Source organism: Chroicocephalus ridibundus, chromosome 7, assembly GCF_963924245.1.
Source record: "Chroicocephalus ridibundus chromosome 7, bChrRid1.1, whole genome shotgun sequence".
In the NCBI taxonomy this organism is placed as follows: domain Eukaryota; kingdom Metazoa; phylum Chordata; class Aves; order Charadriiformes; family Laridae; genus Chroicocephalus; species Chroicocephalus ridibundus.
The window spans coordinates 41912366-41927410 of record NC_086290.1 but is presented as its reverse complement, the minus strand read 5'-3'; the positions used below and the strand labels follow the sequence as shown (position 1 = coordinate 41927410).

The 15045-nt window shown below is 42.4% G+C and overlaps 1 protein-coding gene across 1 annotated transcript in view; it reads left to right on the top strand.

Moving 5' to 3' along the window:
* Positions 1-1409: 1409 nt before the first annotated feature.
* ABCA12 (ATP binding cassette subfamily A member 12) overlaps positions 1410-15045 on the top strand; it is a 65941-nt gene continuing 52305 nt past the window's right edge. The window contains exons 1-8 of the mRNA XM_063341130.1: positions 1410-1413; positions 2977-3087; positions 3729-3838; positions 4570-4755; positions 6050-6228; positions 9165-9277; positions 10348-10444; positions 10572-14726. Coding sequence (XP_063197200.1) covers positions 1410-1413; positions 2977-3087; positions 3729-3838; positions 4570-4755; positions 6050-6228; positions 9165-9277; positions 10348-10444; positions 10572-14726 — 4955 coding nt within the window. The remainder of the gene's footprint in view (positions 1414-2976; positions 3088-3728; positions 3839-4569; positions 4756-6049; positions 6229-9164; positions 9278-10347; positions 10445-10571; positions 14727-15045) is intronic.

The following is a 15045-nucleotide window of genomic DNA, read 5'->3' as shown; positions in this document are numbered from 1 at the left end:
CTGTTGGTCAGGTCCTACAGGGTGTCAGTGTATAAGACTTGTACCAAGAGCAGCCCAGCATGGTGATCTGCCGCTGCGGTGATTGGTTCAGGACACTTTGGGTGGAAGTGGCAAATGTTCCCCAACAGCTCTAGTTTGAGGTACGCTTGGTCTGGAGTGACTGCCCTTTCAGCACGTCCTCCGTGTGCCAACCAGAATGGGTGTTCTCTCTGCATCAAATATATTGGGAAACAAATGAAAATGAAGAAACAGTTTTTGCCCACAAAAGCATGTAGGTTTGCAGCGTGGAGCTGGCCGGGCATGTTTTGTTGGAATGGCGGTTTGTTGAAATTGAAACGTTCAGTGGAGACATTTCAATTTCATTGATGTTCCAGTTGAAGCCAAGTAGCATTTGCTTTGAGACATGCCAGCCAGCGTTGTTTCTACATCTTGGCTGCCTGGTTCTGGCACACCCCTGGGGAACATGCTGCTCTTGATCAAGAGCTAAAAACCTGGGCATCTTGCATACAAGGTCCCTGGTTGCCCATCTTTACTTTCAGGTGAGAGGCTGCTCCAAAGTGGCTATGTCAGACCCTCAAAGTCCCCTTTGGCCAGACCTTGAGATTCTAAAGAGTTACGGTGGGCCCCATGCCTTCCACCAGAGAGCCCATCAGTCAGGATGGGGGATCCTGAGGGTTGGTGACTCCTTAAGGGTCCTCCTTAGTCAAAGCAGAGGGACTGGGATTTCCTGGGCCAAGTCAGCGGTCAGGATCTCTCCACTTGTTAGAAGGGGTTTGACTGACTAAATATGTGGATGACTGAAGTTACACAAGGTGAATCCTAATCAAATTCAAGGTCACACAGCAGAAGAGGGCAGAGCCACACAGGGACTGGATGCCTGGATTCGCAGCTCTTCACTTGTTTCCTCAGTGTCATTGTTTTTCCCTGGGCACGTCAAACAATGATTAATTTGGGGCATTGAAATGAAGAAATGGGAACTTCTGGCGCCAAAGCTGGAGGTCTTCCATGGGTTTCAGCAGCTACAAATCCTCCTTGCTTTCTGTTTTCGATTTCTGTACAGCTGTTGAGGAAATAACTGTTTTTTCCTGCCAACTGAAAATCAAAGGATTTGGCCAAACTATAGCTCAAGTCACATGAGTCATTAATAAGCATCTTGACCACTATTGATGCTAGAAGTTGGCTGTGTGAAGTATCATACAGCTATGTGGGCATACCTACCCTTGTGTGGTCAATGTCAGCCTTAGAAATATACCGTATTCTACAAGAAAAAACACCAACGATTAAGTAGCCACGGCAAAACTAGCAGGATACAGCAGAGTGTAAAGCCTCAGCAGAAGGTTGCCGGGGTAGGGGAAAGCTCCAGAAGCCAACGTGAAGAGATACAGCTCTGCCTCAGGAGCAGAATCACAATGCGTGAGTTTGTCACAGAGGCACAGCATTTGAACTGCAACCCTTCACTCTCTGGGTATATTGTTGTGTAATCTAAAGCTTGTAATATCCAGGCTGGTTTTTTCCCCTCCCATTGTGCAACTCACTGAAGCTCTTATTAAACTTGCCCTAAAACTCTGTCATACCAGTGGCCAACAGAGAAAATGGGCAAGGTTCTCATCTTTGATTCCCTTAATAAAAGGGAACTAAGTACAACGTCATCCACCCTTTCTTTTCCCCTGTAGTGAAGTGTTTGGGAAGGATGAAATAAGGAGCTGATGTCTTCAGGGATTTCTTGGTAGGGACGTGCAACCTGCTGTTACAGTTTAGAGCTGCTCCAGCTTACATTAAGGCCTCTCTGCTCAGTCGGAGTGTCATTAACAGTGCCATGACATTCTGCACTGTTTATTCTGCTGAGCATATGTTGGTGGAGGACTTGATACAATGAGACCTTCTTTCCAGAAGTGGGAATTTGTTTAAAATTAGACCCAATACGTATGTCAAGCCTTGCCTGTCCTTGGTGTTCCTGCAGAGCAGGCACGAGTGCAGTCCCCTCCGTCTGTTTTGTGCCTGAGTGTGCTGCAGCGTGCTTCCCCTAAAGATATGCCAGGCCTCTAGAAGGAACCAGGCTTTTGCACAACCCAGATTTCAACACATCTGCCATGAAATCCAGCCATAGACCCATTCTGAGTCACACAGTAGTTAAGTGTACCCTTAATTGTAAGAAACTCTGTGAGTTGTTACAGGTGACATCTTCTTTCTTTTTTTTTTTCCTTCCTTCCCCTAGTAAGCGGAGGAGCTCATCCACTGTGGCCAAGGCCAACCATCCATCACCATGGAGAGCAGAAGTTCCTAAAACCAGGAACGGTTCACTGGGTAGGTTATTCACTGCTGTGCAAAGTTCTGGTCTTTAAAGGCTGATCTTTTGAAGCTCTCTGGACAGAGGTGCAATTCGTAGAACACAGCTAAAATGATTTATGTGTTCTATACAGGCACGTGATTATGGCTGTGACATTAATGTAAATTCTTGGGAATAATTACAAGTAACTGTCTGTAGAAAATGCTTTTGGAATTTGGCCAAGAAACCAGGATTAAACTGTTGCGCTTCACAGGAGCAATGGGAGATCACAGACTGTTTGGACATTAATTAAAGACCTGGCCTTTTATGGAATATTGCCCTTTTACTGCCCACAAATTGTCCATAATCAGCTTATTATTTTTTTAAATGTATTTCTTACTCAGAGTTATCCAGCAAATAAGTCTTCTTCTGTGCCACAGTGGATATTTATTGTTGGTGATGTTCTCCTCTGATGTGATTCTCTTTCCTGAAGGAACTTGCAGGCTTAAATTTTCCATAAAATCATTACAATTATTATTTATTGATGGCCAGTACTATCCACAAGCCGTCATGATGGACAGTCCTTTCTCTGGGGAGCTCACAATCAAATAAATGATTACAGATTTGCATTCTGTGACTGTTCTGCTCCAGCCATTCACTGTTCCAATTAGCATTCCTGCCAATGCACTCACTCTTTGGTGTGCGGGCAGAAAAAGGCAGAATTCAAAAGGGACTGAATGCAGAGGCGTGGGGGAAAAAAAAAATAATCAGTGAACAGTTATGGGAACTATCAGCTCATGTTGATGGCCACGGATGGTCAGGTAAGAACTCAGTTCTACATCTTATTTAAAAAAATAAAAGAAAAATCATAGGTCGTAGCTTCTGCCGGTGTAAACTGGCGTAGCTCCTTTGGTTCCAGTGGGCTGCGTTGTTGGAGAGTGTAGCTCAGTGCAAGCGTTGGCTTTGGTGTACGTCAGCCGGGTACCTGGCTGTGGGCCACTGTGTATTGTGGGCAGCAGTGCTCCGAAGCTGTGTTGGAGCCGCTTCTGCATAACAAGTACCACCCACTGGTGCCAAAGACACCTGGAGAGTTCTTTCTTACTGGGCTGTTGGCTTGAGCTGATGTGGGCTTCCTTGTAAGGCCACCCATCCCTCTTCCTGCATGGGGGAGCTGCAGGACTGGAGAAAGGAGGTGGAAATTAAAGTTTACCTGCAAACAGATAGTTAAAGGCTTTTAATTTAAATAAAGTTACAGAAGGAAATAATGTAATCTAGGATTTAATTACAACAGAAAAAAAACTTAAGTAAGTAATCACAGGATGCCATTGGCTGTACCTTTGGAAAGCAATTAATAATGATGGCATGCCCAAAGCTGTAGTCAGCTGTCCTGTGTCACGGTTTGATGTAGCAAAGAGGTTAAAAGACATTAAGTAAAATACAGTGTTTCAAACTGTTATTGCAGCATTTGGGGATTTGGTATCTCATGGAGAAAAAACCCTTCGGAATATTTCATCACCATCCGACTTGACTTCCAGCATCAACATGTTCAACAAAATCCTCAGTTTTGGGAAGGTAAGTTTGCATTGGCATAATAGCTGAGTGGCAGCATTTATGTATAGTCATTTAAAGAGTTAGAAGCTCAAAGTGCCAACATACAGTTTTTGTTGCTTTTTGGATGTCCCCTATTATGTGAATGTGCTTTATTTTGGGAAGAGGAAGACAATTATTGTGGGTGGATTTTTAAGCTCTGTGGTAAATTTATTATCTTCTAAGCGGAAACCAGATAAACCAGACACCTTGGGATCTAATACCATGAATTACCACATACGGCCACACACATTGCTGAGATATTTTGCTCAAAACTTGTGTGAGTTAAGGGGTTTAGAGTGTGTTTTCTTTCACATTAAATTAAAGATACGATGTTACAGGCTTTGCCGTTGAATTCATTATTTGCCCACTATAATCCTGCATCAGAGGTGCTGTGTGTTTATTATATAGCTATTGACTAGGTATAGGAACGACTCCTTTGTAACAGAAACATGGTACCATGTGATGGACACCAGTATGCTTATGGTTTTGTATAAAGGCCTACAAACACTTATGCACACATTTCTCTTTATCTGTCTGAGGAGTTTGAGGGATTTCAGTGACACTGTTCATCTGGTAGCATTCTGTATGTGTCTAAGTGCTTTTAATGACAATCCTTTTCAGATGTCACTACCACCCCTTAAAAAAAGTCTCATTGCTATGTTTAAAGCAAACGAAGTACTGCTTTAAAGCTAACTTTAACACCTTGCTTTTAGAGCCAGACCCAATATTCAACTGCAGGCAATCTCAAAGTCATTCTGTGTGAGGTCTTGTCGCGATACACGGCACATCCCGGGCTCACTGAAGAGAAGATGGCAGCCAATATCCACCGGACGTTCTGCTTTACCGACTCATCGCTTTTAGAGTCATTTACCCAAGAGTTCAGAAGTCAGCTCTCTCAGGTGAGTGCCCAGGACTTTTCCTAATATCTGCAGCTAGTAGCTGTGTTAGTTCACACACATTATTGCGGTGTTTTGGAGAAAGAATGTGACCCCCCCCTGGCTGGGAGTTGCTCTTCTCTATACCAAAGTGCATATAGCGCAAGACAAGGCTGAGCTAATTTTTTAACCCCAAACAGCAGCTAGAACTACGCAGCCACTCGCTCACTCCCTCCCCCTTCCCCCACCTCCAGAAGGGTGATGGGAAGAGGGGGGAAAAAAAAAAGGGGGAGGGAAGGGAGGAAAAAACCTCATGGGTTGAGATAGAGACAGTTTAATAGAAACAATAACAGCAAAGGAAAAATAACAATAATAATAATGGCATGGGTCCCTCTCACTACCCAGTGAATTGGTACAATCTTGAGCAGTGATTGCGGATTCCTGTCCCCCCCTGGCTAACCCCCCATTTATGCTGACTGTGATGTCTGGTATGGTATGGAATATTTCATTGGCCATTCCATCGTTCTGTCTATGCTTGTATGGGAAGCTGAAAAAAAGTCCTTGAATAGTGTAAACATCACTGAGCAACAACTAAAACCAATAGGTATTATTGACATTCCTTTCACAGCAGTCACTAGAAAGAAAAATTAACTCTTTGCCAGCTGAAACCAGGACAACAGGATTAGCCCAAAGACCTTAGAGTTGAGTTCACAGCTTGGAAAGGCAAGGACATATAGCTGTCAGCTGGATTTTCACCATGCGAAGGGTTTTCACCATGGCTAGGTCTTGTTTCTTCTCCATATTTGCCCTGCTGCAGTGACAGGTAGATAGAACAGTGTGAGAATATGGTGTAAATAAGAATATTTAAAGCTAGGGGAGGCAATAAATTTAATCCTGTATTACCTCAGCCATATAACTTTATCCAATAACTTCTGCATCTGACCCAACTATTTATGATTGACGCAGTACTTGTCTTTGGGAAAGCTATATAATTTAACCAAATGAATCCTTTAAAGGTAATGCCTTCTTTTTTGCCAGGGTGAGGATTGATATTAATTTTTCTTGTATTCCTAGTCTTTGGACTGTTTGGGACATTGTGAATCGTAGGGCTTGTCTAAACAGAGAATTTATTGTACAATGTGCGATGTGAAGTTAAAGCACATCTCACTCTCTCAGTTATTGCCTGTCGCTAGAGTCCTTTGAACGTATTGTTTGTAGACTTGTGTACAAGTGCAGTGCAAGCTGAAAAACATAAAAAGACCCACTGGCAACAAGGGTTCTTGTTTTTAAATAATTTCTTGCTTTGTTATTTGTTAAGGTGCAACACAACCCACAGTACCAGGCAGCATTTGTCAATGAAATGGTCTCGTTTCTAATGCTCGTCTCCCAAGTGCAGAACGACACCTCCCTGTGGCATCTCCTTTTGCTGGCCCCAGATGTGTTTCAGGGCAGCATGCAACTGCAAGATATAATTGATTTCCTTCAGAATCCAAGCAGGTAAAAATACTGAAAGTGCCAGGAGAGGCACTGAAAGTTGGTGGGTTTGCGTATTGAACTCTGTCATCTCTCATCTTGAAGGAAGGGCGTTAGGCTTAAAAGTATGATTTATTTGGGGAATGATCTGGCTCCGAATTGATGCGTCTGTAAAGGTCTCTATGGCCAGTGAGCAATGTTTTGATTTTCAATGACTCTTGTATCAGTTTTTAAATGGGAGCTTGATGTGAACTCTTAGTTTTCTTCCAGCCTGCTTCTGGCACTTTCTTCCAGCACCGTCAATTCCACATGCAGATAGAAAGGGTGGCAAGTAACAGCCACTGCCCTTGGTTGAAGATAAGCTCTCCTGGATGGATAGTTGTTCTGTTAAAGACAGCAGCTAGCTGCTTCTTTACAGAAAAGCATAGAGCCAAATTCAAGTTGCTTTGGAACACCTCAAGCATTTGTAGAGGAGCCATAAATTCGTTTGTTTTTTTTTTTTTTAAAATTGTTTACCTCATTGACTGCTATTTAATCTTTCAAGAATGGCCCCAAGAAAGCAGAGGAGAGAGGGAGCCTGGTTCTTAGCGTAGGGGGCTTTGAGTATGTCTGACTTTAAGAAGAAAGTAACAGTTGTGTTCTTGCTCAACGGTTATATGAAAAACAGAGATGGCTTAACTGCATGAAATATTTGATGCTGTATGCAGCTAGGACAATAAAAACTCTTCTGAAATGGGCTTAGCCTTGAAATCCCTTTTCTGGTCCATAGTTGGGCTAAACTCTCACTGATCTCTAGAAGACTTGAGTTACTCAAGAGATTAAGGGACTCTGTTCTAGATCATCTACTGGATATGTGACTGACACTGCTATAAATTATTCTGGATAGTCCACTTGTTGTGGCACATGGAGGACAGCAAGCAACTGAGTGTCTTCAGACTTTTTTATTTTCTTGGATACATGAGCATTTGGATAAAGATGCCAAAAGGGGCTGTAGAAACTTTGCCACTTTGATTGCACCCAGGCTTAGAGGGACTCACTTTTCATGGCTGGCATGTTGCCAAGGCACTTAAAGACCTGTACATTTAATGTCTGGGTAATTTGCCATACTGCATTGTGACAACTATTTGTAAGTCATAATGTCCTTATCCTTAAAGGAGTCAGTAGCAGCGTGGCAAGAATTTTAATTTTATTCAGAGGTGTTTTGTCCATGCTGCTGTTTCAGTCACAGGATTATTGCACTTGTTCGCATTTACTGGCTTGCAGAATCAAGCCTGGGAACCAGCACTGTTTGAGTGCCCAGGAAGAATTAATATTTTCTGCGCTGCTCTGCTCTACAGCTGCGGAGCTGGGCAAAGTTATCAGGGACACAACACAGTGGCATAGAGAATTTCATCACCAGAACCATGCGATGCTGTTATGCCTAGCATCTGGCAGTCTAAGTGCATGAGTAAAGAGTTACTGCAAAGAGATTGTACAAATAGTATTTTTAATGATGCTTACAAAAGCACATCTTAGCTAGCCTGGCCATGTCTCTTACCCAGGCAGTACTGACCTCCTAAAGAAATGCTGTACTGGGAATTTTTTTGTAGTATAAATATGAAGATACAGAAGAAAAGAGCTCATTGTGGCATCTGTATTAACCACGTGATAAACGCCACCACTGTGAAACAGTAAACTTCAAAGTCATGAATTCTAGAGAAAGTTTGGGAATAAATTTTATTACCCACGCAAACCTGATTTACAGACTGAATTCACAAATGCTCCTGTTGTTGCTTTGAGATAGTTTTTGAGATAAGCACATAAGCTGAACTTCTTCTCGAAAGCCAATGCCTGCAAAAGCCCTCCAAGACTGAAATAAAATGGCACCACCACCACTTGTTTTCACAATTGCTACCTTCTGATCTGTATGATATGAATCCACTTTCAGCAAGCCTATGTCTCCCTCCTCCTTCGCTCTGCCATTGCTCAACTAAATACGTCACATAACTGCAGCTTCTTCCCCCTTTAAGACTCTTGCTAACAAGCACCTCTGCAGAATGGAAATGGTGAGCACCAAGGCCACGAAACCTGCATGGAGACATTATGTTAAATGAGGAGAAAAGAGATCCCTGGTGCTCTCTTCTCACTAGCAGTCTGTTCCCACAAATCAGTATGTATTTATTCATGCCACTGAAATCAGCTCAGCCAGGTTCTTTGTGTATCACCTGCAGAACTTCAGGCAGGCAGAGATTGTGCATTTCACGGTGACCCTGTGCCTACACTGAAGAGCTACTCTTTATACGGGAGAAGCAAAAGGGACTAATAATCACCGTGAAGTTTTCAGTAACCTGCACACATTGAACAGAGCGTCTTTTAAATTACTTCCTCTGTGATACAATATGCCTGATTATCAGCCTGTTCTTTCCGAAGACTGAAAAACATTCCTTGCTTCCCCGTCAGCCTGGTTATTACTGTATAAAAGGAGAAAGAAGGAGAATTGAAAATGGCAACTGTTAGTTGCGATTGCATTTTCCAGCCACAGATGTTGTCCCCCAGGGATCCCTGCTCTCCCTGGAGCCTTGTCTGCTCGCTTCTTGGTTTCTTTTAGGAGGAGACTCACCCGTAGCAGCGAAGCCCTGGGCTGGCATATCACCTGATTGTTTTCTAAGCCCTAATGTGAGGATTTAAGTGGTCTATAGATTTTGCATAACCCTTTGAATAAGTACATCTAATGAGTGCTACACATATGTTTGTGCTAATATACGGCCACAGGTTTCCCATCAAAGCCCTTTGTATTTGTATTTTGTGCATGATCAAACAGATAATTAAAAGTAAGGGCAATGTCTTGTCTGTCAGACATTCTAAGAATGATAGGCTGTGCTCCAGCTGTTTCCTATTTGAATGCTTGTTTTATTTCTTCTCATAAACCTGTAACCACAATTTATTTTCCTTGTTGTTTTTTTTTTTTTTCCCTCCTTTAGTGTTGTGCTGGCAGCTCGGAATGTCTCTGCATCGCTTGTGACTGATGATGGATTCGAAACTGTTCAGAAGGGGGTTACAGATCCTCCATATTCCCTGAACTGCTTGGAGCAAGGTAAGACTCCTCCGTGCAGTCATATCTCCGCTGAAAACCTGCGGTGCTGAAGAGAAGCAAACTGCAGGCTAATAAGTAACCAGCCAGATTGCATGCTGTTCAGGGCTCAGCATAATGAATTCTTCTTTCAACTTTTTACAAATGTGCATAAAATACCTCATTTCAAATTGAAAAGTAAAAAGCTGGGTTTTGTCAGTAGACAATGAATTAACATGAGTTTGCAGTCTCAGTGCAAATGGGGAGTGGTAATATTTTACCTTGATTTTTTTTTTGGGGGGTCAAAATCTGCCTCTAGTTTTGGGTTCTGTTAAACTCACCTCAGTGTATCAGGGTAGGGGCTGGGCTTCACAACAAGCCGTGTACGGCAAAATTAGCCATTCCTTTAAATCCCCATCAGCTTGCAGCAGAGGCAGGGTCCTCGACGTCCACCTCTTAAAGGAGATTATGTGAATGGGCGAGGGAAAGCTACAGCATCTAAATGCTACAAGGGACAGATTGGTAAATGCCATCCATTCTCTACTTCTTCTTTGGTGGAGGCTGTGGAAGTTGGGGTGGATAAGAAGAAAGCAGATTAATGCGGTGCAAGTAGGGAAAACATGGAGATGTGGCTACTGAGAGGACTGGACACACAGGGATATCAAGATGAGTGTAAATGGCTGTAGGAGACATAAATGATGCTGCAGACAAAGCCTACGTGTGCATAGTCAAAAAGCATTCCCAAACAAATGGAAAGCAATGATAATAAATATGAGACTAGCTTGTGCTGCATCACTGATGGCAAAGCGCTCCTAAAGCAGAAGAGCTCCGTTAGTGCCCGGATCACAGGGCATTGAGCTGTTCCTGAGATGAAAAATCATTTCTGTGATGACAGGTAGCATCCTGACTTCCTTTGGAAGGCCAGGAAGGGTTAGACCCCAAAAGAACAGTCAAATTTCTAAACAGGATCTTGTGTCTTATAGGAGCCTAACTTCATCCATGCATGTTATCCTTAACAGATTTGCCATATGGCTCTTCTCAGTTTCCAAATTAATGTGATTTTTACTAATATACTCTTTACATGTTTGTTGTAGATAAAGAAAAAAGTTTGGTGACCAGATATATTTGTAATCACTTTGTTAACCGGAAAGATAATCGGAGTTTAGTATCTGAATTGGAAAAAGTTCTGAGGTAAGACACTAGCTAAAGGGATATTACTAACAGTATAATTCAAATCTATGATCTTTGCTCTAAATCACTTTACATTTCCACTTGCATTGATTTCATATTCACTAAAATGCTTTTTTTTCCCCTCCAGAAAAATAAAGTCACAAGAGATTGGTGGAAAAGACTCCAAGAGGTCCATTAATTCAGATGATTTAGAAGCCATACAAAAGTCTCTACATCGTTTAAAAGGCTTTGAGAAAAAAATGAATAGAAGTGAATTAAAAAGCTTGAATCTATTCAGAAATCTGAAGAATGAAACATTACAGAAATTGTATGCAATTCTTGAACTGGGAATGTATCCACATCATGATTATAAATTAAAGGAACCATATAATAAGGAAATAATTGATGAAATCTATAACTTCACATCACTGCAATTACAGAGTGACTTTAATGGGACTTCCATTTTCAATATAATGACCCAGTGGAAAGAAATTCAGAGTGCTTTAAAATTAGCTACAATGATTTGGAATCCAGTTCTGTTAAATAATTCTAATTTTAGTACAGGGCAAACTAAGGATGCTCTCAAGATGTTGCTCTCCACTAGCATGCCATCATCTCTGGAAGACTTCAGAGACCGTTTAAAGGGAATGCAAGAAATACCATCTTTGTTTGCCGATTATCTGCTTAAGCCAGTGTCCTACAGAAACGTCCTGGACCAGCTCCTAGCTCTCCAGAAGATGGTTTTTATAATGACAGACACAAACATAGGTTACCAGTACCTGCTCATGCCTGTGTTTGAACTGATGCGGGAAGTAGAAAGCTCCATGGGGGAAACCTGGTGGGATGAGTTGAATGCCTATTGGCGCCTTGGGGAAAAACTGCGATCGATGAAGTGGAATAACACAGGCATCATAGCCTATGGGCAGTTTTTAGAGGTATTAAGCAGCCATTTACAAAAGCTGAATAATAATTCAAATAGTGTCTTCAGTGAACAGTTGGATCAACTGTCAGAATTTATAACAGCCGTGTTTAAAGAGTTTGGGGAAAACTCTGAAGTAGCCAATATCTCAGTAGTCACTCAAGCCATACAAAAGACCTTGTACATCTTGAAAGACTTACAGATGAATTATAATGTCAGTAAATTAAAATCTATAGATCTTTTCTTTAATTTTGACAATAAAACCTTAGAGACCTTGTCTGAAATTCTGAGGACAGGAATGAAAATCCTTCGTTATACAAGTGCCAGGGAAGCTTCCGGTAAAGAAATAATTGACCCTGTCTATAACTTAACGCATTATCTACTGCAGGAGTTCAGTGAGTCTTCCTTACAGCACAATACTTCACTAGAGGCAAAAATTTGGGAGTTCTTACACTCAGTCTTGAGTCCTTTCCTTGAGAACAGCGACGATGTTTATAGGACATCCCAGAACTGCTCTGCTCGGGATGTGCTCCACATAACACTCGAGATGCTGTTTGAAAATACCACTCTAAGTGAGTCCTTAGCTGCCAGCCCCTGCAAACCCCTCTTTGATTCCATGGACACAGAGAGTGGAACGATGCCCAATGACACCTTTACAAAAATGTTCCAGCTTGCCATAACAAACCTGAAACTGTCTCCAGAGTTTGCTGCCATCTACGAGAACAGCAGTGAGCGCTTTTCCAAGGAGCTGTCGTGCGTCATCCAGTCTCTGCAGTTTTCTCTGAGTTTCCTTTCCAAATTAAACCTTGCATCCGAGCTGGAAAACTCTTGGGTACAGGAGAAGGCGAGGGCTCTGGGTGCTCTCATGGAGGAACTGCTGCAGAGTAATGCCTCCTGCCCCATCCCAGTCCAGGATGTGGGTGGTGTGCTCCCGTCTCAGCTTTTGGACATGCTCATTCCTTTCATGCTGAATGAAACAGTACTGAACTCCCTAAATTTCTCTGACAGCTCAGCAGACTGGCATAGGCTGCCTGTGTTTTCCCATCTGTTACCAACTGTTACCACGAGGAACAGCAGCATATATGAACTGCTACAGGTGGGCAGAAATGCTTCCAACCAGTCTGAGTGGGGACATTTCTCGCAGCTGTGGCACGCCACTGGCAGCATGTTGACCACTAAATGGAACCTAACTGAAGTGGACGAATATGTGAAACTCCTGGAAATCATGAAGAAAGCTCTAATTCTTGTGGACTTTGGGGTAGCTCCTGGAAAAACATTAGCGTATCAGATCTTTCATAATTCCAGTGGAGGAATTAAATTCTCAGATCAGAATGATTTGTATAGTTCATTAAAACTCTTCTTCAATTCAACGTCTGCTACAAACAGCACGCTGGACTTGGGAAGAATGTTTCAAGAAATACTTCCACTGTATGAAGCTGGCAGTGAAGACTTGTTCTACCCTAATCCCTACGGAAAAGAAAATCAAGATGTTCTAACTATGGCTGCAGTGATTTGGAATCAGATAATTTTAACCAGGCCTCACTTTAATACAGAGAAAGCATGGGAGGTTATCAAAATGATTGCACTTCATGCAATCTCGCTTGAAGACATTGAAAATTATCTCAGCACAAATGAAAAAGTGTCATCATTATTTTCTGACTTCTTGTCGACCCCTGTAACTTCAGAGAATTTTGCAGAACAGCTCTTGTCCCTTGAGCAGCTCCTTGCTGCCCTGGCAAAGGTGAATACCAGTGATCATTATCTGCTGATCTCTTCTTTGTCTAAGCTAATGCAGAAACTCCAGAATTCTCTTCATGGAAGGCAGGGAAATGAACTCGGTGCTTTCTGGCAGATTGCTGAAGTACTCCAGTCCACGAACTGGAATAGTACAGAGAGTCTCGCTTCCCAGTCACTTCTGAACATGCTGCAAAATCAGTTCAGTGCCATGAAAAATTACTCCAGCCCTCATTTCAGTAAGGAACTGAAGCAGCTGATAAACATGGCATCCTCCATATTTGAGCTGTATGGTGAAGAAGACTCCAGAGGAACCAACATCTCCATATACTCACAAGCTATGCAAAGGAGTATCTTCATTTTAAAAAGTTTGCAGAAAAGTTTTAACATCAGTGAGCTTGAAACTGTCAACCTATTATTTGATTTTTATAGTAACTCTACCCAGAGACTGATTGAAGTTTGGAGAGCAGGAAGGAAAGTCCTTCACGACACCAAATCAAACAAAACATTTGAAGAAAAAATGGACATTGTCTATAATTTCTCACATTTGCTGCTGCAGAAGGAGTTCAGTGAGTCTTCCTTACAGCACAATACTTCACTAGAGGCAAAAATTTGGGAGTTCTTACATTCAGTCTTGAGTCCTTTCCTTGAGAACAGCGACGATGTTTATAGGACATCCCAGAACTGCTCCGCTCGGGATGTGCTCCACATAACACTCGAGATGCTGTTTGAAAATACCACTCTAAGCAAGTCCTTAGCCGCCAGCCTCTGCAAACCCCTCTTTGATTCCATGGACACAGAGAGTGGAACGATGCCCAATGACACCTTTACAAAAATGTTCCAGCTTGCCATAGCAAACCTGAAACTGTCTCCAGAGTTTGCTGCCATCTACGAGAACAGCAGTGAGCGCTTTTCCAAGGAGCTGTTGTGTGTCATCCAGTCTCTGCAGTTTTCTCTGAGTTTCCTTTCCAAATTAAACCTTGCGTCCGAGCTGGAAAACTCTTGGGTACAGGAGAAGGCGAGGGCTCTGGGTGCTCTCATGGAGGAACTGCTGCAGAGTAATGCCTCCTGCCCCATCCCAGTCCAGGATGTGGGTGGTGTGCTCCCGTCTCAGCTTTTGGACATGCTCATTCCTTTCATGTTGAATGAAACAGTACTGAACTCCCTAAATTTTCCTGACAGTTTAGCAGGCTGGAATAATATGTCCGTGCTCTTTAACATGGCACAGGATGAACTCCACGTGAATGACCTGCTGCAGAGACTCCAAGGCGCCTTCAACCTCACCAAATGGAGTTATTACTCAAGCGTCTGGAATGTGGTTGACGGTTTGCTAAACACCGAAAGGAATCTAACCGATGTGGCTGCCTTTGCAAAGTTGTTGGAATTGGTGGCAAACAACTCTGCCAATGATGTATCAGCTCTAGAATTCATAGAAGCCAGTAGCTACGTTCTCAAGGGGCTGAACTCTGATCTGATAAATGAATTCAATATAAGTTCCATTTTGGCTTTTCTCTCCAACAAAACTAGTTTTGACAATGTGATTGATGTTGTTGCTCATCACTTTGTTGTCATGGCAGAAACTCTGTACAACAAGACCCTACCTTGGACTCATAGTGACCAAACTCTGTCACCAACCAGATTGATCACGCGGTGAGTTTGCTTTTGGGGTATTGTAATTGCATTTATGGGTAGTGACCACCATTCTCATTTTGGCATGAGAATTATGTATTTTTCTTCCAGTGAAGCAACTTAAGCCTGAAATCACCATAATTTAGGACATTAGGTGTAACGTGGGTTAACTTGAAGAGGAAATTTCTCCTTTAACTGAACATACAGCTAAAATTGAGACTTTCAAAAATTTTCTGTGTTGGCGTGTATCAGTTCACGGTGGAAGCAGGATCCTGTAGGAGGCTTGCCACAAGTGGTAAACTCTTCAGAAACCCCTTCTTTGTGGTATGCTGCTAATTTT